The sequence below is a fragment of the Panthera uncia genome, chromosome D4, assembly GCF_023721935.1.
Source record: "Panthera uncia isolate 11264 chromosome D4, Puncia_PCG_1.0, whole genome shotgun sequence".
NCBI classification, from domain to species: Eukaryota; Metazoa; Chordata; class Mammalia; order Carnivora; family Felidae; genus Panthera; species Panthera uncia.
Window position 1 is genome coordinate 11,830,716 of NC_064807.1, and position 26,326 is coordinate 11,857,041.

The following is a 26,326-nucleotide window of genomic DNA, read 5'->3' on the forward strand; positions in this document are numbered from 1 at the left end:
TTGCCCTGCTTTCTGACCTCTAACAACGCTGTCTCCCCACCCCTCAAATTCCTCATCCCTCACTTCCCTGTTCTTCAAATGGCATCACTCGTTTAAAGCCCCATTCAAAGATTATTTTCTTCAAGAAACAGTCCCTGAAGCCCCAGGGAAGATCATCTTCCAGAATGTCCTATATGTACATCTCGTAGATATTTATCCTTCTCATTTTTGGGGTCGGAGACATTTTATATACCTGTCTTCTCTGTTCCTCCAAGCTGGGATCAGCCCGAGGGCAGCGTCTGGTTCTCTCTTATTTTGGGCCCAATGGCCCCCTTCACTGCCTTCTATTCCTTCATGTACAGAGTTTCCAGGAAAAAAAAAATGTTGAACAAAACTTGGTTTTCCAATTACTAATCACACAGCAAATTAGAAGAGGCTAAGAGACCAGACACAGGCTGGAAGTGAAAAGTCGTAGTATATTGAAAGACAGTTTGGCAAAATTGTAGCATCTCTTAGGTGCAAGACACTGTGTTAGAGGCTGCTGAGAGTAGGAAGGAAAAGTCAGACCTCCTTTCTGACCTGGAAGTTTATCACGTAGCAGGAGGAATGGGATAAGCCTGGCAAACGCTGGATTAGTGTTTGGGCAGGACATGAATATGTGCCCAACTGCAAGCGGCTAGAGCAGGGTTGGCTGTCAGACTGACACACGGTGCTCAGGGCGAGCAGAGAAAGAAGGGCTTGTATCCGGGCACAGATAGGGAAGGGCTACCTGGAGTCTAGGTGTCTGAGTTGGACCTTGGAGAATGGATAAATAAGGAGAGTGTGTAGAACCCAAGAGAAGACAGGACTCAGAGGACAGTGGGGAAATCGGCCCTGGTGGTGCTGGAAAATTGCAAGGGGTTAAGGGTATATTTAATGGACTTTTCTGAGAAATTCTGTGGTTCAGGGGCACCTGGGTGTCTTGGTTAAGCATCTGACTTCCGCTCAGGTCACGATCTCACAGTTTATGGGTTCGAGCCCTACATCGGGCTCTGCTGACAGCTCGGAGCCTGGAGTCTGCTTCGGATTCTGTGTCTCCCTCTCTCTCTGCCCCTCCCCTGCTCATGCTCTGTCTCTCTCTGTCTCTCAAAAATAAATAAATGTTTAAAAATATTAAAAAAAAATAAATTCTGTGGTTCTCTACCCTGAGTGCCCATTAAAGTCACCTGAGGGAACTTTTTAAAGAAAAAAAAAAAGAGATTCTATACTCAGTGATTCTCAGTCAGCCTGGAGTGGGGTCTTGGCATCAGTATCTTCTTATGGGTTTTTTTTGTATTATTCAAAAATAAATAATTGAGAGAGAGAGAATGAAAGGGGGAGGAGCAGAGAGAGAGGGGATAGAGGTTCTCAAGTGGATTCTGTGCTGACAGCAGAGAGCCTGATGTGGGGCTTGAGCTTATGAACCACAGAATCATGACCTGAGCAAAAGTCAGACGCCTAACCGACTGAGCCACTCAGGTGCCCTGTGTGTCTTCTTATGTTTTTCAATGTATTTTTAATTAAAGTTTTTTTTTTTCCCCCACCACAAAACCAACTCTGTGATTGTTTCTGATTATAAAACTAAAAATTTGGACAAGCCCTAAAAGTATAGGACAGAACTTAAAAATCATTTGAAATCACACCCTTCTGGGTTAGCACTGTTAACCACTGATGGATTTTGGGGGCACCTCTTTATGCATAAAAACACACATAATTTTCCATCAGTGGGAACATATAATTGTTGTTTTTCTTCAGGGAGGCTATTTGACAAATGAAATCTTTTTGGGGATGGGGACACTTTCTGTCCTTCCCCCTCCACCATGTCACCCCAAATCCCTGGTAACAAACTGAGGAGTCTCCATTTGTGTTTCCATGTTATGTTATCCTACGTAAATATGTAGGAAGTGGGGGCATTAATGATTTATCTTCCAAAAATGGGACATAGTGTATCTACTTCCCTACATACTGTTTTTCTCATTTAAAGGTGTATTAGATACTCCCCCTCTTTTTTATTCTTTTTTTAAAGGTTAGCCCTCTATTTCCTTGTTGTCTATGATGGCTTGGGGTTTGGCCCATAAAAACAATGTTGTCACACATACTATTCTCTCCCTGGGGGCTTTTCGCTCCATGGAGGAAGCTCCCAGGTCAGAGATTGTTCCTGGTGGGGAAGGCGTATTTTTTCTTCTGTTTGTCTCATTTTTTACAAAAATTACACAATCAGGGGCGCCTGGGTGGCTCAGCCGGTTAAGTGGCCAACTTCAGCTCAGGTCATGATCTCATGGTTGGCAAGTTTGAGTCTCGCATCAGGCTCTATACTCATAGCTCAGAGCCTGGAGCTTGCTTGCTTCAGATTCTGTGTCTCCCTCTCTCTCTTCCCCTTCCCCCCTCAAAAATAAATAAACACTAAAAAAATTACACATTCAACCATTTGGTGAGCCTATTTTTTAAAATTGAGGTAAAACTTAAAATGAAATATATAGATCTTAAGGGTGCAGTTCATTGAGTTTTGACCAGTGGATACGTGCATCTTGACGAATGTATGCACTGGTGAATAGACACCACACGAGATTTAAAACATTAGTTTTGCCCGTTGTTGGACTTCACCTGAATGGGGTCAGGTATGTACCTTTCTGTGTCTGACTTATTTTGCTCAGCGTAACACTTTTGAGATTCATCCATGATTTTGTGTTGTATCAGTTCCTTCTTTTTTTTTTTTTTCTTTTGCACATCAGTATTTCATTATATAAAAACATCACAAGTTGTTTAATCCGTTCTCCTGTTGATGGACATTTGTGTTGTTTCCAGCTTGGGGATATTATGAACAGAGCTATTATAAACATTTTTGCATAGCTGTGGTTTTTCTTGTGAGCCCGTTTTCTTTTCTCTCAAGTAAATAAGTGATACGGTATTGCTCAAGGCATGTGGCAAAAGTGTGTGTCACTTTATAAGAAGCTGCTAGACGGTTTCCCAAAGTGGTTGGGGAAGAAGTATTGTTTTCAGTTTTTTTAAAAAAATTTAATGTTTATTTATTGGAGACAGACATAGACAGAGCACAGGTGGGGGTGGGCAGAGAGAGAGAGAGAAAGAGAATCTGATGCAGGCTCCTGAGCTGTCAGAGCAGACGTGGGGCTCGAACTCATAAACCACAAGATCATGACCTGAGCTGAAGTCAGATGCTTAACTGACTGAGCCACCCAGGTGCCCCATTTTTAATTTTTAAAAAATGTGTTTATCTATTTTGAGAGAGAGAGAGAGGCAGAGCTTGTGTGGGGGAGGGGCAGAGAGAGAGGAGAGAGAATCCCAAGCAGGCTCCCTGCTGTCAGTGCAGAGCCCAAGTTGTGTGTCTATCCTGTGAGATCATGACCTGAGCTGAAATCAAGAGTCGGATGCTTAACTGACGGAGCCATCCAGGTGCCCCAGGAGAATAAGTATTTTTAATTTAAAATACATGGCCGGTTTCTTCATTAAAGGGCCTCAACTTACATTTCTACTGGTGCCCCTCCGTCAGCCAACAAGTGTTTCTCTCCAAAATTTGTCAGTCTGAGGGGCTGGTGTGGGAGCTCATGGGTTATAGTGGCTTGCAGTCCCCTCATTGCTCGAGATGGGGTCCTCATTTTTCAAAAGCTTCCCGGAAGATTCTAACAGGCAGCCGGGGTTGAGAACCGCAACACTGGTGACAATGAAAAGGAGGGGAGGATCTCTCTGGTGGCATCAGGTAACACTATCAAGGTTGAAGGGTGAATATTGTTCATGGAGAGGCTTGAACAGGGTTGTTTGTGGATGGTTAAAGAGATCAAGGAGAAGTTGAAATATAGCTGCAGAAATATTGGGGGCACCGCTGGGATTGAGAAGGGAGGGGGAGGATCAGGACAGAAAGAGCAAGAAATACAAAATACATGGTTGTCTGGCATCATTTTATACAGAGCCTCAGGGTTGCTTGTGTCTGCTGGGCACAGCGATTGATATTCATTATTATTTGGATAATGATTAAACTTTCCAAAAGTCTTGTGTAAAGGGATTAACATTCACCAATCTGGAAAGCTGTTCCATCCAGACCAGCTCACCCAGGAAGTTCCAGAGAGCTGAAGTTTCCATATACACAGAAGCCTTGTTATGTGTAAATAATGCAGCCGTGTGTGTGTGTGTGTGTGTGTGTGTATGTGTGTGTGCGTGCCCACGCACACGCGCGCAGCCCGCACAAGCCTGTTTTCTCTCTTAACTTGAATGCCTTGTATCAAGAATGGACTCGAGGGGGAGGGGAGTACTTTGCCCCTGAGGGGGGCAGAATCCTTAGGTAGGATTTTGAGGCTTACATAAGTATAAGAAATAGAAACCACACTGCATGGTGCTGAAAAAGTGAACTTGGTTGAGCTTGGTTGGTGTTTGGGAAGAAGAGAGCCTCGTGTACATAAGCAGAATGTAGCAACTCTAATAGCTGCTTATTTGTAACTACTAAAAAGTACTGTTAGTAGTAAATCAGGGAGTTCTCAGCTGGAGACTTTGAGGGAAGCAGCTCCCTGGGAGTAATACTTCCCAGCTGAATTTAGCCCAGTGTAAGGACTATTGCTAATTATGAAGAGGGGCTAAGAGAAAGCCATTGATCCCTGAGAGGAAATAAAATCCCCCCTCCCAGACTCTGCCTAGAGAACTCCTGTCTGAACGGCCACAGTAGTTTTCCCTTAGAAGGCAAAAATTGAGTGCAGATATTAGCAGCAGGATGTACCTTCAGACATGTGAGACAGTGGAAGAAAAATTCAAACACAGACAGCCTTTTGCTTCTATGTGCGTCTGTGGGGTATGTTGTGGATCTAGGTGTGGGGACATTGTTAAGACAACAGTCTCTGTGGACAAACCAGGAAAGGACAGAAACCAAGTGGAAATGAATGGATAGGGTCCATCCAAGTAACTCTAGTTGCTGTAATTTTTTGTATCTGAGGCAGAATTTATATCAAAATCTGGGCATCGGTGTTTGATATAATAATGCATCCCTTTCACTGTGGTTTAAGGACAGAGAATAAAAAATGTTACAGAATCCATGGAGTTTTGGAAGAGGCAAAACTAATCTATGTGGAAAAAATCAAAACAGTGTTTGCCTGTAGGAGGATGAGAGCAGGGATTGATGGGGAAGGGCATGATAAAACTTTCTCTGGTGATTCTGTGTTCTCTATGTTGATAAGGATTTGGGATGCACAGGGGTTATGCGTTACTTAAAATTCTGCAAATGGCGTGCTTAAGATTTGTATGTACATTTTGTGTGTGTGCATGTAAATTTCACATCCAAGAAAGAGAAAACCAAACCAAAAAAGAATGTGTCTATTAACGCGTGTAATCATCAGTGGACATTTTTCCCTTCGCTTCATAGTCAACATGTATTAAAAGAACTATGTTTTCTCCTAATTTGGAAAAGTACCATGAATTTGTTACAGGAGGGTAGCTACAGGGTGAGTTTGGTTAGAAGGTAAAAATCTTAATTCAGTAAGAAAGAAGACTCATATTTCCTCTTAAGTAACTAAAACACTGTAGATGTTCAGTTATTAAAGATTACTAAAGAATTTTGCAGCTAGTGATGTTGAAGCTGCCTAATTAATCTAACAAGTATGAAAAAGGTATGTCTCTTCCTTTTAGCCAAAATTTAACAGCCAACTCTAACAGCTCAACAGGCAGAGCAAGTTAAGTATGAATTTTGGCTCCTAAATTACGGGTCTTAATTAGCCAACATCAGGTTTTGCATATTTTTATAACTTGATTCAAGGGAAACTTAGAAATATGGCCAAAAGTTTGCCAAACATTTCACTATAAATATGAGATTACTCATCTCTGATGTCATCACTTCAAATAAAGAAAGGTAGAACCTGTGACCACATTGAAGATGTCAGCTGAGAGATCTCGTTAAAGTCTATGTGGTTTGGGGATACTGTTCACCAAATATACCCTGTGTTTCTTATAGGCACACGATAGCTTAAATTTCCCTACCCACTTGGAGTTAGGTAGAGCCATAAGATTTGTTTTGGCAATGAAATGTGAGCTAAAGCGAGGAGTATCATTTCCAAGAGGAAGATTTAGGCTAGAGTTACGAGACTTAGCAAGTTAAAAACACAGGGCACCCAATTAAATTTAAATGTCAAATGAACAGCTGATACGGTTTTGTTTTTTGTTTTTGTTTTTTACTATAAACATTTCTCATGCAATATTTTAGGACATAATTATACTAAACAATGATGTTGTTTATCTGGATTTGAATTTAACTGTGTGTCCAATATTTTTCCTGGCAACCCTATTTTAAGTGCCAGTGTGTGTTTTATCGTGTGCTCTCCACCTCTGGCATAGTGATCATTAATCTCGAGATGGTGGGTGGTCCATCAACCAAGGTCCCTAATGGAATATGATGACCAGAGCCCCCAGCTGACCTGCAGTGGGCATGCAGAATATTCAAGAAATAACTTTGTTGTTACAACAGCATACCCTAGCCTACCCTGACTGATATAGGTACTGCCTGGCATGGGACCTCACCATATCTCATTCTGCAGGATTGGTGCTCCAGGGTAGCCTGTGTATTCATTCTCAATAATCAGATTGTTGTTCTGCCTTTTCCCCTTTAAGGTGGACTTAGGCGAAGGCAAGATTTGCTTCTGTTGTGAAGAATTTCAACCAGCCAAATGCACAGACAAAGAAAATGCCTTGAAACTCTTCCCGGTTCAGCCTTGTAATGCTGTTCACCTGCTACTCAAGGTACTCGAATGGATTCGACCCTCATCAGTAAATAGGCTATAGAGCCCCCAAGAAGGCAAAGTTACTTGAAATATTCCTACCCTGTTACCTCCCTCCAATAATTGGGCTGCTGAACGCAGATAGGAGCCAACCCTCATCAGTGACCCAGGGACAGAACTGAGTTAGGAAAAAGCGCAGATTACTGTGTGTCTCTTAAATTACGAATGGATGGCTTTCTTTGTGTTCAAGAATTACAAGATAGCGAAAAATGTGAAGAAGCCTAAATATATACATATGTACGTATATATATTTATGTACATGTATGTCCATACCACACATGATGCAACTACACATATATGATGTAGCTTTTAGCAAAGCCTTTATTTTATATTTTTTAACTTTTTTTAACGTTTATTTTTTGAGAGGGAGAAAGACAGAGTGTGAGCAGAGGAGGGGCAGAGAGAGAGGGAGATAAAGAATCCAAAACAGGCTCCAGGCTCTGAGCTGTCAGCACAGAGCCCAATGAGGGGCTCGAACTCATGAACTGTGAGATCATGACCTGAGTTGAAGTCAGATGCTTAACTGACTGAGCCACCCTGGTGCCCCGGCTTTTATTTTATATTTCAAGTAGGCCCACACATATGTGGGGTTTGAACTCATGAACCTGAGATCAAGAGTTGCATGCTGTATGAACTGAGCCCACCAGGTGCCCCGGCCTTGAGTAAAACGTTTAAACTGCATGCCCGTTTGTCCTTGTACTGATGCTCCTTTGTTGGCTTCATCGAGTCCTGCGGGCTGTTGGGTGATGTTCAGCCAGGACACATAGGTTTGGGAGAGATATCCGTTAGTAAATGCAAGAGAAATTCAAGCACCTTACCTCTTGTTTAATAGGCAGCAACTATAGTAACTGAGAGATTAAAAATAAATGATTCCAGTTGCAGAGAGGAGTTCAGAATTACCCTTTCTTAGGGAATTGGATGAAAGTTGTGTCCTGACTTAAGCAAGGCCGCTAGTCCCGTGAGTGACAAGATCAGTTGGTGAGCCCTGAGGTATTAGCTTTTGGATAATCCCTCACTGACAGACGGGCTTTCTTCAGATCTTTCTTTTGGGTTTATTTTTTGTTCAAAGGAGGGATCTCTCAGCTGCCAGCTCTCTGAATTGTGTAGAGTGTGAAAATGGCCTTCTTTCTTTGGCTTCTTGGTTTTCTGGTAGCTGAGTCACCCCCAAACTTTCCGAGCCAGAAACCCTCTTGGGGAAAGCCTCGCTAAGGTGCCAGGACTGTGGCAACAGAAACTTCTGGAATTGCCTTTCCTGCTATTTTGAGATGTGTTTAGAGAAGAGACGCCCTATTTACACTCTGGCTGGCCTGCCCCCCTGCGTTGTCATAGTTAGGTGCCCAGGGCAGCCCAGCCGGTCGCTCCTGAAATAGAATCCGTGGCCACAGATTAAACAGCACGCTGTCCTGCTGGGAGGCTGCAGGAGGGGGAGGCTGGGAACTGCTATCATTGATGACCCCACCTTCAGAACCGACACTCAGCTGCTCTCCTGAGGAATGTTTCCAGACCACATTCTGATGCTTGCAAAAAGAAAAATCGTAATCCTAGGGCTTTTGGGGACAGCAAGCTTCCGAGATCAGTTTTTAAAATTAAGAAGTATACATTACTGCCTGAGAGTCCTAATAATAACCAGCATTTATCTGGCACTTACCATAAGCCAAACGTCAAAGTCCTTTGCGTGGTTTTTCTCATGAGAATCGCCTTGTTGGGACATTACTATTATTATTTTTAAAAGTTTTGATATTGCCTTCTGGTCATCAGCTTTGAAGTACTCGGTGGTGTTATTATTTCCCTGTTCTAGAAAGTTCTTTTCGCCCTGTGTGCCTTGAACGCCCTGACCACCACCGTCTGCTTGGTGGCAGCTGCCCTTCGCTACCTCCAGATATTTGCAGCCCGGAGATCCTGCATCGTAAGTCCAGACACGGGGACACCAGGACTGTGTTGCACTGAGCCTTTGTAGCAAAGGTCGTTGACTAACCAAGGTGCTGTTTCATTAGGATGAGTCCCAGATTTCTGTCGAAGAGGTGGAAGAACATGGACGGATCCCAGACCCCGATGATTTCGTGCCGCCAGTGCCCCCGCCTTCCTACTTCGCCACATTTTACTCCTGCACACCCCGGATGAACCGCAGGTAGCCTGGGTGCCCCCACCCCAGCTCTCTGTGAGGACTCATGGAGGATTGTGTTATTTTCCAGGATTTTCTATCCCCCCCATCCCGCCCTTTTGTCTGATAAACCGTACCAAACCAAAGAAAAGTCACGCCTTGACCTAAGGGTACGCTTTTTCCACTTCAATTAGCTTCCCAGGAAAACTGACACCCAGTGAGATGGCTGCTATAATGTGACAAGATTGAGAGCTGCCGTTGCCCTGGAAACACGCTCAGGCCAAATCAATGTTCATTATAACACCATCAGCAGGTTCCCAAATCATGACATTCTTCCCAGCCATTAAAAAAAGATTAATTATTCATGACATCTCCCTGGTCTAGAAAAAATAGACACCATGCTTATTTTCTCTTTCAAATTCTAGCTCAAAACTTATCATTTGTTTCTTAAATCTCAGGAATAACTATTTGCAGAAAGAAATGCTGCATGTGTTTTTCTGGTTGGTAGCAACTTCTAGAATTATACCTCCTTAAATATTGACTTCATTTATTCATTCAGCAAACATTTAATCAGTCCTCGGCTGCTTCCTAGTCACCATGCTGGGTTATTGACATTCCGAATGAGTTAGATCCGCCTTCTTCCCCTCTCCATAGCTCAGAGTCTGGGTCATTATGGAGGAGTATTGCAAGGATCATAGTAGATCTCAAGAGAGAGATTTGGGTGCACAGAGGAGGCCCACATAACCCATGATCGTGAATGGGCTGCAGAGAGCTTGAAGGCAGAGTCAGCCAGCCAGAGTTGGCTTTCTGGATGAAGTGATCTTAAGCTGAATTTAAAGGATAAGCAAACTATATTTAAGCTTCCAAAAGAAAAATCTCTGAATTCTCTAAGACTGGTGTCTTTAGCTCAATATTCAGAGGGCCAGGAATTTCTACTTTTAATCCCCAAGGCACCCAAAGGAGAGTTGTCAAATTTGGTGCCAGGCTTGAGGTTTTTGGAAATCCATTTTCTAATGCTCAGGGCAGCCACGTGTGGCTTTGAAATAGGTCACCAGTGGGAGCCACTACACAGATGCCGTTAATGTTCTTTTCAGTGGGTTGTCTTCCTGCCTTGTCACTCAGAGCTGTACCTAAACCCCATCTCCATGCCCTCCTCTGCTCATCCACCTAGGGGCAGGTAGGGATGGCCACAAAGCTGGAGGGGACGGCTTCTGGGTGCACGGAGGACAGATCAGCCTCCCTGTTGTTCAAGGGGTGGTGCACTGGAATGTCAAAGCTTTGGGAGCTAGTATGGCTTCCCTAGTCTTTTAGGAAATGAGCCAAGAATTACAGCGGCCAGAGAGACAGAGCAATAGAACACATATTCCTTGTGCACCTAGAACACATTTGCTCATACTGTAGCCCAGTTTCAGGCTGTGTGCAGTGGACATATTGGAAGGCTGTAGAAAATGCCTGTTATTTCATGGTTGGGAAGAGAAATGCCCTCTTCAGGAAGAAGAATTAATTGGCTTTCTGATATTGTGGGTGAGCCCTTGGTTGACCTACGAGGAGGCAACAGACAGATTTAATTTCCTGCGGTGGCAGAAAGGGAAAGTGACTCATGCGGGTGTAGGAGTCCTGCTGTCCAGCAGTGCCCCTCCCCACTTCCCTTCCCCTCTCTTCCATTTCTCTTATCAGTTCCTCCATAGTAATGCTTATCAATGTGGGTATATCCACCTTTGGGTGCATCCCTGGATTTGCCCCTCTGAGTCCTGAGACTGTCCTCTCCAAATCCAGACAAGCATCTCCTCAAGAGCTTTGCCTTTCAGAACTTGCCAGAAGGAACATGGAGGGGGGTGTTAAAGTAATCCATCCCTGTGAGAAAGAAGACACTGCTGGGCCTGAAGTATGTACCTGGAGGCCGAGATCATATCTCCAATGGGCAAACACCCTTATTTTCTGCAATTCTCCCAGTATCAGAGGGCGGTCCACTTTCCTTACTAAAATGGCTAAATGTATTCACCTTTGCATACATATTGTATCAAAAGCATTCTTAAATTTGGCCGACTTTGCTAGATTTTTAGCTATCTACCTTATAGACACTAGCTGTTCAACTCTAACTGGTAATTTTCTTTCTTGTAAGCAGGCAGGCAAGAAGACTGATGAATGTTTTCTTTAGTATTTCCACAACCGGTTAAGAGTTTTCACACAATGGAAGCTCCCACTTCCTGTAAGATATCATGACCTCTCAGAGAAGTTTATTTATTTTACTTCTATAAATACAACCACTTCGTGCATTGGTACCTCCCTGAGAAAGGGCTTCTCAAATTACCATCATAAACAGAAACCTGATTGCAGTGAAGGTTTCTGTGCAAAGATGGGTTTCTGTCTTGTGACTTGATTTGTAAGGGCAGCAGGGGCTGCGTCTTCTTCTTCCGTCACCCCGGGGAGCCCCCCATCCTCAGAAATTGGTTGGAGCCAGGAGTCAAGAAGCAGAGCTTCTGACCTATTCCGTGACTGTGGACCTAGTTGAACCATGGTGATGTAATGTGTTACGGAAAACTCAAGATTATAGAAAGCATAACACGGGCAATTTGTTTCTTGGTGGTAAACATAATAAGCTCATTTCCTTTCCTAATGAAGTTCAAAACCCAAACTCAAGTGGAGCCAGGCTGTGCTGGTGGGCGACTCGGTACTCAGTGCACCCTTGCCTGGCGTCCACATCACTGTTCCAGGACATAGGGGAGGACCACTCTTTGGTCGTATGAGTTGCTGTATGACCCTTGCCTGAGTTCTCAAGGCCTAGTGGTCAACATAAAGCAGAATGCATTTGGCATGGTCTGTTGGGGTTTTCTTTCTACCTTCAGTAGTGAAGCCTTCCTGGAGAGTTTGGGATGAACTTGAAAGAGCCCAAACTCTGGAGTCTGTTACCAGGCTGCCCTTGGGGGATCTCTTACCATTTCTGAGCCCCAGATTCCTTCTTCAGCTGTGGTGTCACATGGCCGCTTAGCTGATTTTTAAGAGACAAAAATCTCTTTATCTGTGTGGGCCCCACCACAGGCAATTAGAGCAGACTTTCTAGAGGTGAGGCCTGGGCCTTCCATAGTTTGCAAACCTCCCCGGGTGATTCTACTCCCTAGCTGGGGTCAGGAGCCACGAGGGATCAGGAGAAAACCTGCCAGGTCATAGCAGACCTGCTTCCCTCCCCAGATCCCTGTGTACCCAAAGGAGGTGAAATAGAGAAAACTATTTAATAGGAAAGGAACTTTCCTTTTCTCCTCTAGAAGCATCTTCTATCAAACAGAGGCTTTCTTGGTCATTATAGTAACCACCATAAGAAGCCATTCATTTGCAGTCAATTTAGAGAAAATGTGCCCCCTTTCCCCCTAGTTTTCCTTCTTGAAGAGTTTAATATTTAAAATGGGGTCGGTTTGACCTCTTGGCCCCAAACAAGACCTCTCTTCTCTGTGAACATACAGGTAGCCACTGGGTGGGGAATATCAAACAAAAGACCACCAGAGCTAACAAACAAATTGGCAAAGCTGGGGGTAGTCACCTTCCTGGGGAGGACGCTGCAGTGAAGAAACACAAGGGGAGGCAGGTGCCTGAGTGGCTCGGTCGGTTAAGCGTCTCACTCTTGGTTTTGGCTCAGGTCATGATCTCGAGGTTTCATGGGTTCAAGCCCTACATCGAGCTGTATGCTGGCAGCATGGAGCCTGCTTGGGATTCTCTCTCTCTCTCTCTCTCTCTCTCTCTCTCTCTCTCTGTCTCCCCCCCCCCCCCCCCCCCCCCACACACCGTTTGCCCCTCCCCCACCCACGCTGTGTCTGTCTCTCTCAAAAATAAATAAACTTAAAAAAAAAGAAGCGCAGGGGGAGCTGGCTGAGGGTTTTGGGAGTACAGGAAAGATGGCTCTGGAGAGGACAGAAGGAGTCCCTAGGGCTCACTGAGTGAAATGAGCCTCCTTGTTCACTGGTTGTATCGTTAGGAAAAAAGAACATCACATGTTTTTCAACTTTTTTCCTCCACCAGAGTGGGCACAGGAATAAAATGAAACAACCGTAACCCCCCAGAGCAGCTTTCTGAGAAAAGCAGGCCCTGCACCCAGCTGGCCCAGAATCTGTCACCAGTCTCTTCAGGTTACGTCCCATTTTCACATTTCAAGAACAGACGTTCAACTATTGCTCCTGTCCCTTATTTTCATTCTCTAATACTCCACAGCCTGAGTACAGATGTTCTGGTCTTCCTTGTGTCTTTTAAAGAATGAGATATAATTGACCTAGAACATTCTATTAGCTTCAGGTGTACAGCATAACAATTCAATATTTGTGTATATTGTGGAGTGATCACCATGGTAAATCACCACACATAGTAACAGGATTGTTTTTCTTGGATTGAGAACTTTTAGGGTTTACTCTCTTAGCAACGTTCAAATATGCAATACAATAGTATTAACGGCAGTCACCCTGCTGTGTATTATATCCGTAGGACTTATTTATTTTATAACTTGAAGTTTGGTCAACAGATACAAGAGTCTGTGTATTTTAAGCTACCATTTTACAATTTAGGTTCTTTACAACCTTTTTGCGCGTGTGCGCGCGCGCGCGCGCGTGTGTGTGTGTGTGTGTGTAGTTTTTTACGAACACAGGCAGAAAATCTTGAGATTTGTTCCTTCATTTAAATTTTTTTTAATGTTTGTTTATTTTTGACACAGAGAGAGACCGAGCATGAGTGGGCGAGGGGCAGAGAGAGAGGGAGATACAGAATCCCTGGAGGCTCCAGGCTCTGAGCTGTCAGCACAGAGCCCGACGAGGAGCTCAAACTTGTCAACTGCGAGATCATGACCTGAACTGAAGTCGGACTCTCAACTGACTGAGCCACCCAGGCGCCCCTGTTTCTTCATTTATTTGCTTTGGAGGGTCCCTCACTCACAGGACAAAAGCCACAGTGCCTGGCATGAAGCAAGTGCTCAGTCAGTGTTTGTTGACTGACTACATTTAAGATGGGTTACTCTGTGACTCCTCCTGCAGTACACTGCTTTGTCTTTGAGCTGTGATGTCGCTCGCTTTTCTGGAAAAACTAATTCATCCCTTCAACTATTTAACAAACAGTGAGTTTCCGTGAGTGAGTTTCCATGAATCAGACATTAGGGAAGCCCAGGCAAGAAATCTGTCGTATCCTAATGTAAGAAATAATTGAGCTTCCCTGAGTTCCTAGTTTTGTTTTTGTCTTTCATTGAGGTGACATTCTCATAACATGAGTGGAACCGTTGGAAAGCGTACCATTGAGTGGCATTTGGTACAGTCACCATGTTGTGCAACCTCCACCCCCATCTGGTTCTGCAGCGATCTCATCACCTCCAGGGAGGCTGGTACCCACTGAGCAGTTATGCCCCAATCCCCTCCCCCCAGCCCCTGGCAGCCACTAACCTGCTTTCTGTCTTTGGGATTATGGCTTGCTTTGGATTTAAAAGGAATGATGGCAGGGACACCTGGGTGGCTTAGTCGGTTGAGCACGTGGCTTCGGCTCAGGTCATGATCTCATGGTTCGTTAAGTTCAAGCCCCACATCAGGCTCTGTGCTGTCAGCTCTGTGCTGGAACCTGCTTCAGATTCTGTGTCTCTCTCTATCTCCACCCCTCCCTGACTTGCTGTGTCTCTTTCTTTCTCAAAAATAAGTAAAGACATTGAAAATCATAAAAGGAATGATGGCATTGCACTTGCCTAAGAAACTCTGGGCTTTCCATCGGAGAGCAGCTTAGACTATCCCCTGCTCCAGGGCCGGGAGATGGTCATGCAGGAGTGAGGGGTCATCCACGCTGTCAGTGGATGACCCTCCATGGGCAAAGGCCACCATGCAGTTAGTTGCAGCTGCTGTCGGATGCGCGGAATTCCCGTAGAATCTGCTTCCTGATGCCAAGATGCTTTTTCTAGGATGGTCGGCCCTGATGTTATTCCACTCCCACATATCTACGGAGCGCGAATCAAAGGTGTGGAAGTGTTCTGTCCTTTGGACCCCCCGCCTCCCTATGAGGCTGTGGTGAGCCAGACGGACCAGGAGCAGGTACAGTCTATAGTTTCTCCTTGGTACCTTGACTGCTAGTAGGAGGTGCAGCATGGGGCACAGAGAACGGTGGGAGACTGGGCCCTGAACTTGCTTTGAAGTTCAGTGGAGTCCAGATGGGGGCGGGGTTGAGTATCACCAGATAACCCTCTTTTCTCCTGTGACGTAGGGATCTTCATTCCACATGCCAGAAGGATCAGAAGGTGCCATGAGCCCCTTGGAGCCAATCTGCATGCCAGTGACTCAAGGTAATAAACATTATCACTGCTCAAACTCAGGGTTCAGTAGCGTAAGAATCAAAATGGTGACCTATAGGATACTTTGTTGGGGGTCAGATACCTTGGAGCCAGTGGTCCACACTGTATCCTTTGTCCAGGTGTAAAAGTACTGTCAACAATTAAGGTTGGCAAGTGGGAGATACTATGTAAACAGAAATAAAGATATCCTTAGAATTTTTTTAGGAGTGGGGCGCCTGGCTGGCTCAGTCGGTTAAACGTCCAACTTCGGCTCAGGTCACGATCTCACAGTTCATGGGTTCAAGCCCTGCGTCGGGCTCTGTGCTGACAGCTCAGAGCCTGGAGCCTGCTTGGGATTCTGTGTCTCCCTCTCTCTCTGCCCCTCCCCTGCTCGCACTCTGTGTCTGGCTCCCTCTCTGTGTCTGGCTCCCTCTCTTAAAAATAAATAAACATGACAAAAAAAATTATAAGAAGAATCTTTGAGGAGTAACAAGGCTCTTCGCCCTGTGAAATGGATTATAGATTATAATTTGGCAGTCCCATGTTTTCCCATCTCAGATTTTCTTTCTCCTGGTAAAATAAGCTGGGCTCTTTTAAAGGGAAAAAGGAGTTTTGTTGATTTCAGGATGATTTTCTGTGAGATTGCGCTGTCATTTTTAACCTAGGGTCTATGTCACGCTGCCTTCACACAGAGTGAATGCTGATTTTCAGTCCTGCCTCAAAACGCTAGAGTCAGTTTACAGCTATCCTTGTCCTTTAAGGGAACACTGTTACAGCTTTCTTTCTTTGGAGAGGTTTTAAATGGCCCAGAAAATTGTCCACCAGCACAAAATGGCAGTGGTGATAAATAATGGATCAAGTGTAGCTATTTTCGACGGAGGTGAATTTTCAGTGGCGCCATTTGGAACAGGTCTCTGTTCTGCTCACCTTCCATCTTCGAATAATGCAGCTGCATTCTCCCTCCTAAGCATGTTTGGGATTCTTCCACTTCTTAAAAAAAGTTGTCCAGACCACACTCAGGCTCACAAATGACGTGATTTGGTCATCCTGAGCAGAAGTCACCCCTTTCTTGAGTGGTTTTACCTATCTGCTCAGCGGCCCTGGCTCTTTCCCTTGGCCTTCAGGAGTTCCCGAGCCTGGCCTCCACTCTGGGCCGTGCAAATGCCTCGTCTTTCTGCCTTTGGTCTGCAGCCCTCACAGTCACCTTACCCGGGCAGGCATGTACTTCCACCCACGCAAGCTCACCCTGAATTCTCAGAAACGGGAAAGTGGCCAGGAGCTTTCCCTGGAGAAGATTCTAACACTCTTAGGAAAACAAACACGCACACACACACACACACACACACCCCCTGACATTTTGGAATGGCTTCTTTATTTTGCTCTGCTCTTCGACTTAAAGTTTTTTGTTTGCTTGTTTTAGGTGTGGAGGGATGGTTTGGAGAGGCGGCGGTTCCCACAGTGCTGGGAAGTAAAAACTCACTGGGCCGGGAGCCGAAGCAAATGTTGTTCACTGTATTTTCCTGCCCCTACAGGTTGGGGCTCACAGGTGTTTCCTGCCCAACATTTTGAAGGCTGCAGCTGGTGAAATAATGTGCGTTTCTCTTTTTTTTTTTTTTTTTTTTAAAAAGAATCAGGTGGGGACAGTCCTAACACACCTGGAGAAGAAAGTGGATCCGTGTCAGCGCCCGATGCAAACCAGCTGCGTCCTGCGGGCAGCTGGAGAGCCCCGCCGCAGCTGAGGGCGAGATCCAGGAGCGACCCTGTGCTCCATCATTCCGCAGAGAGAGGTGATGGCACTCCCCAAGCTACTTGCAGGGCCCCGTGCACATGTTTGCCCAAAGGTGCCTGGTGAAAGCTGGGGGTGGGGTGGGGGCAGTTTAAGAGATGTCTAGAAAGAGGTTAAGAGGTCTTGGGAAAATAAGGTATTCTGCATGCACATTAGGAATATATATCTGCCACATCTTTTAAGACTGGTATTGAGTTTTTCAAGTCATTGTTAGCAAAAGCATTTGGTTGCACGTGACCATGGAGTGCTACTATGTGAAGAAAACAATGCAAAACTGACTCTGATTTCTGGGTGCTCACAGTCCTGTGGAAATAAACCTTCTCTCTGAAGGAAAAAGTTAAAGGGCTGTATTTTTTTTACCCCCTCTCTTTTGATTTATCTTTTTTTTTTTTTTTTTTTTTTTACTGTGTACGAGTACTTGAGTTATTTAAATCTGGCTTGTTTTGAGAACTTTAGCCAGAGTGAGACTCACTCCAGTTTTCTCCCTCTCCGTTTTGAGTTTGTGTATAGATGTTATTTGTATAATTTTAAATCAAAAAAATTTTTTTAATTAAAAATTTTTAAATAAAGTTTTTTTTTAACGTTTACTTATTTTTGAGAGAGTGCATGCAAATGTGTGCACGTGGGCAGAGGAGGAGCAGAGAGAGGGAGGCAGAGAGTCCAAAGTGGGCTCCACACTGACCACAGAGGGTCCGATGTGGGGCTCGAACCCATGAACTGAGAGATCATGACCTGAGCCGAGGTCAGATGCTCAACCAACTGAGCCACCCAGGCACCCCCAAATGTAAAAATTTTTAAAAATGTAAAGAACATTGAGTCCTTTTTCTGGATACATGAATACCTGAATACGTGAATACCAAATAGCTCTTCATTGTGGAAAATTGTAAAAAATAAAGGAAATAAAGGAAGACGATGAAACTGTAAGGCTACCAGTACAGGCTTCTTTCGGTGACCTGTTCTAACAAGTGGCCTCCGCTCTCCTGAAGCTCGATGCAAATACGACTTTGCAAACGCTCTCCCCCTGCTCTCTCTGGGGCCCCGTGTTGTCCCCTCCCCCCACTTGTAGTGTTGGTTCTGTCCCTCTGACAGCCTGTGTTGTTTGCCACAGCTCTGGACTGACCTTGTGGGCGCCAGAGGGAACATTCCTCTTGTCTTCTGCGCTGGAGGAGTCCCACCGCCTGGGACTGAGCACCTCTGCAAGCCCACAGGCCAGCAGCCTGGCCCCTCAGCTCCCCAAGCCCATTTCACAGAGGGTCTCTACCCTACCTGGCAAGTTGAGGACTCGAGCTGGCCACCTGCCTGCTTCCACGGGAACTTGGCTGTCTGAACAGCTTAGTGAGATCCTTCCAGAGCCCCTTCCCCATTCTGCAGTGCTGCGGGGGCAAGGATGACACATGTTTACCTGTTGGAGCCCTCAATTGTAGAAGGGACCAGATGGCCCTCCAGTGACAGTATGCAGTCCCTGACTATCCTCACACATGAGTGTCTGTAGGGAGCATTTCTGAAAACCTCCTGCTTTGTGTGGGAACATGCACATGGCAGCCTGGAGGATGCCACTAACCCCTGTTTAGAGCTCCCCATGTCTACTTTTCTCCAGAGGAAAAGGAGTACTCCCCTTCCTCCTCCTGTTCTCCCACCCTCCGCCTCCTTTCTTCCTCGAATATCAAATTTCCCCTTGTCAGGCCTTCACAGACTCAATTCTCCAGTGTCGTGTACGCTGAGGGCTGCTGGCTGGCTGACGAAAACGTGGAGACCAGGTCTGAGTTTCACTTCACCCACTTGATGGTGCAGTAATGTTCTGCTGGTCCTGAAACCCTTCTGATGTAGGTAGCTGTGGAAATTAGGGCCTGAGGTGGATTTCCCAGGCCATGTGTTGACTTCGAGAATGACATGTGATTTTTCTGCACCTAGATTTTTCTCTCCTTAATAGTCAGCCATAGAGCTACCTCCCAGCCATGGTGTGAGCATCCATAAGTCAGCACCATGCCCTGAGGATGTTTAGGGCAAAGGTACAGTCAAAGGGGGCAGAGCACTCCATTCATCCCACAGTCTTGTCTCTCCTCAGTCTAAGTGCCACCTTCACCTTCCCCCCCGCCCCTTGGAACATTCTTTCATCGGGCCGGCCATCTCTTTTCCTGTTTCCTGCTCGCCACCCATCCCCACTTACCAGTCATTACTCCATGGAACCGTTGCTCCGTTGCAGTTTGCATTCTGGATGCTCTTCTCTATCATCTGTCTTCAGCTTGGTGGTTGTGTTTTATGTGCCACAATAAAATGCTTCGGGGACATGTCCTTTTGGAACTTCAGGGAATAAGTTTGTGTCGTCATCGTTGTTGTTTTATTTTTCCCTCTGCAAGACGAAAAGCAAGACGTGCATGGTCATTGGCATTTGCAACATGCTTTCCACGCCAAGTTTAGTGGCCCTCACTGTCTCCGTCCAGGCGTGCGTTCACGGGGGCGTGGCCAACGGGCACGTATTGTCTGTCTCTGCCCACAGCTGCCCCGGTGCTCAGCTGTGAAGCTGCCACGCAGACAGAGGGAAGACCGCAGCTGGCCACGGTGACCTTGAGGAGAGGTCTGAGATGCAGAGCTTCGCGATGCCGGCCTCGGTCCCTGATAGATTACAAGTCCTACATGGACACCAAGCTGCTGGTGGCCAGGTTCCTGGAGCAGTCCTCCTGCAGTATGACCCCGGACATCCATGAGCTCGTCGAGAACATTAAATCTGTTCTGAAGTCTGACGAGGAGCACATGGAGGAGGCCATCACGAGTGCCAGTTTCCTCGAACAGGTAGTTTTATTACTCATCTTGGGCGCGAGTCGGAGAACTTGTTTCCATGGCAGCTGAGGCAGCTTCTCTGATTTCCAGTCCAAGGCACATAAGTTCCTGGTCACGTATCAAGGGAATTGGGATTCTTAGGAGGTCTGGGGAGGGAGAGAGAAGAAGCTGAAGCACTTTCTTTTCAGGTGTGATGACTTTTCCACAGGCTCCTTGTCCCAGGGAGAGAAAGTGATTTTCCTAGGACGTGGAAGCACTCCTGGGAAAAGAAAGGGGTGCAGCTAGGGCAGAAAAGCAAGGAGTCTGGGCATTGATTGATAGGGCATGGTTTCTCAGCCCTGTGGCAATGATGGACATCCCTGAATTTTAAAATTGGCAGCGTTCTGGGAGCTGTTGATATTCCCATGAAGTATTGGCAAGATATCTAAACCAATAGGACTTAAAGGAATAAATGCCTTTTCCTCTGCATAGATTAAAAACCACAAGGCAATTCCCTAATCTGAAGTCACCCAGTGGAAAGATAACATTGGGCATGTAATATAATCCATTTGGGTGTCGGTTTTCTCATTTTTACCTATTTTATTTGATTATTTAATGTGTATTTATTCATTTTGAGAGAGAGAGACAGAGAGAGAGAATCTCAAGCAGGCTCTGCACTATCAGCACAGAGCCCGATGTGGGGCTCAGACTCATGAACCGTGAGATCATGACGTGAGCCGAAATCAGGAGTCGGACACTTAACTGACTGAGCCACCCAGGTGCCCCAGTTTTCTCATTTTTTAAAAAAGTGAAGCCTTGGACTGGATGGTCTCCACCCCTGTACCTCTGAACGAAGAGGGTTTGCTCCTGATGAGAACTGCGGACGGGTCACAGCTTTAATTACCCACCTCTTTTAAAAGCCGTTATGTTTTAGGCACTTACTTTGTTGCCCCTTGTATGAGGCGCGGCCATGGTAGATCTCAGAGCACAGTGGCTCACGGGTGATGCCTGCCGGTGTCTGTGTGCATTAAGTGCCCAACGCATACACTGGGCTGCTGGGCCCAAGGGAAGTTGCCGCAGGGTCCTCGATGAGTTGTTAAGACGGACAAAGTCCCTGTTCATCTTCCTTTCCGTTTCCCCTTTCTACCTGCTGGCCTCTTTTGACAGAAGCCAGTTTCTCTCCTGGCCCCTCAGGGGACCCACGGGAGTAGAAGAGACATCTGATTACTCACATGAGCAGGTACATGAACCGGAGACCCTCTTGTTGGCTGCTTTCTAAACCAGTGGTCAGCCTGTGGTCTTGGGTCAGGCTCTCGTTAGTGTCTGTGTAGGGGAGACATTTACATCCTCATATCCCGGGCCCACGCCGGAAGTCATTCCCTACCTCTTCCTCTCTGTCCAGCCCCGACGGCCCGAGAAACAGCAAGCATTTGGAGCCACTTGTGCAAGGCTGCCAAGCCCTAGGTAGGTGAGAGCTGGCGTATCTGCCAAGCCATTGGCATGGACCTTCTGCACGGGCTCCTCTGGAAAACAGCTTTGGGGAAAAAGAACAAGCACTTTCAGTTCGACAGATGCCGTCACCGCGAATGTCTGTCGGGTCTTTGTGCCGAGTCTGGATGAAAGTTCAGGCACTGGGATTGCTGCAGTGGACTCCGGGTCATCTGCTGGCTCCTTCCAGGAGTGGCCCCCAGCGGTGATGTGTTGTAATGCCACGTCTCTCCCCAGACAGAAGGAAGTAGGGACAAGCAGAAGGAGAGCTTTTATTTCTGACTCCACTCAGCTTTGCACATTTTTACTTTTCCTGGTATTACTAGAATGCCTTTTTAGAGCCATTTTAATTTTTATCTGTGTCAAAACCACTTGCCCTAATTTACACGTAATGACAATTGACGTCTATGATTGCTGGAGTTTTCTTTTTAACCAGAAGGACAAATATAATAACAGTATGGTAGCAAAATTTAATGTCCCATCTCTTGGAGGGATTTTCTTCCCATGACCTTAAAATCTCAGAATGGTACAGGGGTGCCCTGGTGGATCAGTCGGTGAAGCGTCCAAGTTCAGCTCAGGTCATGATCTTACTGTTCCCTGGGTTCGAGCCCCGCGTTGGGCTCTGTGCTGACAGCTCGGAGCCTGGAGCCTGCTTCAGATTCTGTGTCTCCCTCTCTTTCAGCCCCTCCCCCACTCACGTTCTCTGTCTTTCTCTCTCTCTCTGTCAAACATTAAAAAAAAATTTTTTTTTAACTCTCAGAATGGTACAAATGAGATGAAAAGTCATCCCAGTGATTGCTTTCTGATAGAACAATCACAGGTCGTAATGAAGCACCTGGGTTTTTCTCAAGTCACTAACAGTACTACAGGTCATATAGTCATGACTGTGCCGCTTCTGGAAACTTCCACATACCTACCCAACAATTCTCCCCTCGTCAATCCCAATTGGATGAGGAATTCCCTGTATTTTTGCCATTTTACGAAGTAAGTGCTAGCCTGACATGTTTAAAGTCACATATGTGCTCCACTGCAAAACAGATCGAGCAGTAGACCGTTCTGAAACATTTTTACAAATAGAGTGGCTCAGTTTTTATGCTGTTTATTGTGTTTTTTATCCAAGGGTTGTCAGGTTGATTGGAAGCGTCGCTGGTTTTGGTTGACATTTTCTAACCTCATTAGCTGGACTCCATGCCAGACTGGTAGTCACTCACTTTTCAAGCACATTGCTGTCACCTGGGCTCCTGTTAGAACTACTGATGCTCCAGCCCCACGTCACAATTGCTGTCGGGGAGCTGGGAATCCACGTCACCAGCTCCTGTCCCCTCCAGAAACGTGGAGACCCGGGAGGTAAAGTGAGGCAGGTGGGCAGCCGACACCATAGAAAATTGGGGGAATTTCGTAGGAACGTTAGAAAAGAGGCAGTCAGTCTGTTGAAAGCATCTGTGAATTCCAGTTGTGTTCCACATGGGGAAAACAGCCTATTTTCTTTTCCAAAGCAACTGGGCTACAGAGTGCATGGATGGATAGAGGAGGCCGGTTGCAGGGACCTCATGTGGTGAAGCTTAACGTGTCCCTCACCCTCTTCTTCTCCCCAAGATCATGGCCCCGTTGCAGCCCAGCACTTCCAGGGCCCACGTGCCACCCTCCCGGAGACAGCCTGGACTCTTGCACCTGCAGAGCTGCGGGGACCTCAGCACCTTCGTCCCGGCGGGGAGGCCGAGAGCCCAGAGGAGGCCCCGCCGAGCAGAGGCCGAGCGGCCCCACAGCCTCATCGGCGTCATCCGGGAGACTGTCCTGTGAACCTGTGAGGCCAGGCCCCTGGGGGGGCAGGAAGGAAGATGGACCCGGAAGGAGGAATGATCCCCCAACCACGGGGTCCCCTGGCTGGGAGTTGGCATGCCCTCCGGGAACTCCTTAAAAGGGGGGGCATGCTGGAGGACATTTGTCCCCCCTCTCTGGCACCTCATTCTGCTGACTGAGCGCATTCAGGGGTGGACAGGCAGGTTCTTCCGGGCACTTTTGGCTTTTGGATGCACAGATCTGGAGGCCTCTGCCAGGTCACCTGGGCAGAAAGTGGGCTAGTGAATCTTTGCCCACCTCACGCCCCGTGGCTCTCTTCCTCGCAGCGTGCCTCCCTCAGTGGAAGGACAGATCTGCTGGGCCGCTCTTGATAGCTCCCGCAGCCTTTCGCTGCTCCCTGGGAGAGCAGTGGGCACAGAGGCAGGACGATTAACCCCCATGTCTTCTGCACTTGTCAAGCTTCATTTTAGGTCACCCTCAAATCACAGTCTCTTTAGGAAAAACGGGGAACTCGTTCAGTGACAAATCGTGACGAAAGACGTTTGGGAGAGGGTCTTGTTGATTCCATTTACTCGTGCTTGCGAAACTAGAGACGGCTAAGGCCTGGCGGAGAATAAAAATGAGTACTTTGGACCTCTGGGCTCGGTGTATACCATTTGCACGTGTCTAGGTGACCTAGGCCTTTCCTTAGGAAGGGCTGAACACTTGAAGCAGAGGTGGGCAGCTGCTCAGGTCCAGGTAGACCACCAAACCGGCTTCATCTCCAAAGCACCATCCCCCCGGGGATCACAACGCGACCTTCGTCCATTCAGCCAGCGCTTGGCTGAGTGGCTTCAGGGAACGGCTTCCTTCTAGCTGGGCCGTGAGCAGCGGATCAGTCATTACAGACAGGGGATTCGTGCGAAGAAGGGAGAGAAGGTTTCTTTGAAGAGCTGATGTTTGAGACTTTGAGAGTCAGGGAAGGGTGCTGCAGGAGGAGCGAATGGCCAATGCTACCCTCAGCGCTAGAGGCCAATGGGAGCAGAGAGAGGGCAGAGGTGGGAGGAGCCTCAGGCTGGATTTCCCTGCTAACCGTGAGCTACCCCGGAAGAGTTTTCAACTGGAGTAACAGATTCCATTTACATTTCAAGAGATCAGATGCAGCTGGAGAATAGTTTAGGTTGGGGGCTGAGGCTATAAAAGGAGAGACCGTCGTCCTTGCCAGGCCCTGCCTGTGCTCCGGGGACTGTGGTAGGGGGACCTTCAAGCTCTCGGTTCACCTCCCGACGGCCAAAGAGGTGGGTGCTCTTCCTGGTCCCATTTTACAGATGAGGAAGATGAGGTACCGTAACTTGCTCCAGGTCCCTCAGCCCTTCAGTGGTAGAGATGTCGTGCCCACCCGAGCAGCCCCTCCAGAAGCCACGGTCTCTCTCCACCTCCGGAACAGCGGCAGTCTGACATTTCCCGTTTCTTTCACGCAGTGCTTGCTGAGGCCTCTAGCTAGGCTGACAGAAGCACAGACTCTCCTGGCTGCAAGCCGCCAGGCCAGGCCAGGCCAGAGTGGGAATTGCAGCGGGGCCCCTGGAGGGGCTGAGTAAGGAAGAGGGGGGAAGACGGTTTGGAGGCGCTGGTTGGGGTGGGTGGGGAGCACTGGCTGTGGAAGCAGAGCCGGACGCGAGGGAGAGCTGGGGGCTGCAGGCGGGCTGGGGGGCTGCAGGCTGCTCTGGGGCGGGCGGGCTGTGTTTGTGGAGGAGGTCGACGGCGGCTTCCCCACCTGCACTTTCTCTGTTCTCCTCCCCCACCCCCAGGCACTGGACTCTCTGTGGCAGCAAGCAATCTCTTCATTTTTCTAGAAGCCCTCGCCGTCAGCCTCGCAGCTGCCCACTGGGGGTTTGGTCCGTTTCCCTGGGGTGGGGGTGGGGGGGCGGGGGGGGGGGGGGGGGAGGGCCTGGCCTTTCTCACATCTCTAGGTTTGTGATGTCTCCCATTCTGGGAGGGCATTGTCTTTAGCCGCATCCGTCTTCTTCCCCTCCTGTACCATTACCTCCAACTGCCACTGAGGGCCTCCTCACCCGGAAGGCTCAGAGAAGGGGGGTGGGCACCTCACGTGCAGACAGCGTCCGCCTCTCTAGCCTTGGAGGACCACAGAGGTGGTGACAAAGCATCTCACATGTAGTTATCAGAATGACCCCAGAGGGTTGACTGATTGGCGTGAGGGGTTTTTAAAATACATTTTCACTGGCGAGGTACAAGATGTGTGGCTGGGCAGGAGCCTTGCATGGCTACCGTCGCCTCTGCTCCCATGGGGAGTAAGAATCGGGTCCCCACTTCGTGAGACTGTCCTGGGATGGATCAGGACACGGGCTGCTCCTTCATAATGTTGGCATCTGTACCTCACCCTTTCACAGCTTTCATAATGTTGGCATCTGTACCTCACCCTTTCACACAAGCTGTGTGTCCAAGTGTCTGAAGACCGAGTGGGACTTTCCCAAGGTTCCAAACTGTTCTGCACAGACATGCCAGTGAGTGTTTGCGTCTGGCTGGCGGAATTTCTTTGAAGACCTGCTTTCTTTGGAACAGCCTACCCAACGGTGAGATTAGGGAGGGGGGTCCGTGGCTGGAACTGCACAAGGCTGCCCATATTTGCCAAAAGAACCAGACATTTGCTAAACAGCTGCACTGGGCAGGTCCAATCCTTCTACACCCCTAGTTTGCACATGAGGAAACTGAGTCTCAGAGCAGAAGGAGACCAGTAATTCCGGCTCCAGGACCAGGGCTATGGGTGCAGGTCAGAGCTTCTCAGACTATTGGGGATGAAGGACTAATTTTTTTTCCCCCTCCAATCTGTCATGGACCAAAAGCTTTTGTGAATTATAGACTGAGTGAAAACTGTGTTAGTTGACTAGGCCTGTTACAACAGCCTACCAAAGACTGGGTGACTGGAGACATAGAAATTTTATTTCTCACAGTTCTGGAGCCCGTGAAGTCCAAGGTCAAGGTGCTAGCAGATTCGGTGTCTGGTGAGAACATCCCCCTTCCTGGCTTGCAGATGGTGGGCTTCTTGCTGTGTCCTCCTGTAGTGGAAAGGGAGGGAGGGGGAGAGAGGGCAGGCGGGAAGGAAGAAAGAAGTCTGTTCCTCTTTTTCTTCTTCTAAGGGCACTAATCCCATCGTGGGGGCACCACCCTCATAACCTCACCTAAACCCAATTATTTGCCAAAGGCTTTGCCTCCAAATACCATCACTCTTGGCATTAAGGCTTCAACCTATGGACTTTGAGGGATGTGAACATTCGGTCCACAGTACTGATTGACCAGGAAAATGAAATCATAGTAAGGAAAAAAACACAGAAAGATGTAACCTCCCAGCCTTTACT

The 26,326-nt window shown here is 47.3% G+C and overlaps 1 protein-coding gene across 2 annotated transcripts in view; it reads left to right on the forward strand.

Moving 5' to 3' along the window:
- ENTREP1 (endosomal transmembrane epsin interactor 1) overlaps window positions 1-23,606 on the forward strand; it is a 67,736-nt gene extending 44,130 nt beyond the window's left edge. For both annotated transcript variants that reach the window (XM_049633710.1, XM_049633713.1), the window contains 8 exons: window positions 6,598-6,726; window positions 8,563-8,670; window positions 8,759-8,892; window positions 14,777-14,906; window positions 15,076-15,154; window positions 16,771-16,929; window positions 19,426-19,718; window positions 22,770-23,606. In XM_049633710.1, coding sequence (XP_049489667.1) covers window positions 6,598-6,726; window positions 8,563-8,670; window positions 8,759-8,892; window positions 14,777-14,906; window positions 15,076-15,154; window positions 16,771-16,929; window positions 19,426-19,718; window positions 22,770-22,973 — 1,236 coding nt within the window. In that variant the 3' untranslated portion in view covers window positions 22,974-23,606. The remainder of the gene's footprint in view (window positions 1-6,597; window positions 6,727-8,562; window positions 8,671-8,758; window positions 8,893-14,776; window positions 14,907-15,075; window positions 15,155-16,770; window positions 16,930-19,425; window positions 19,719-22,769) is intronic.
- The last annotated feature ends 2,720 nt before the right edge of the window (window positions 23,607-26,326 follow it).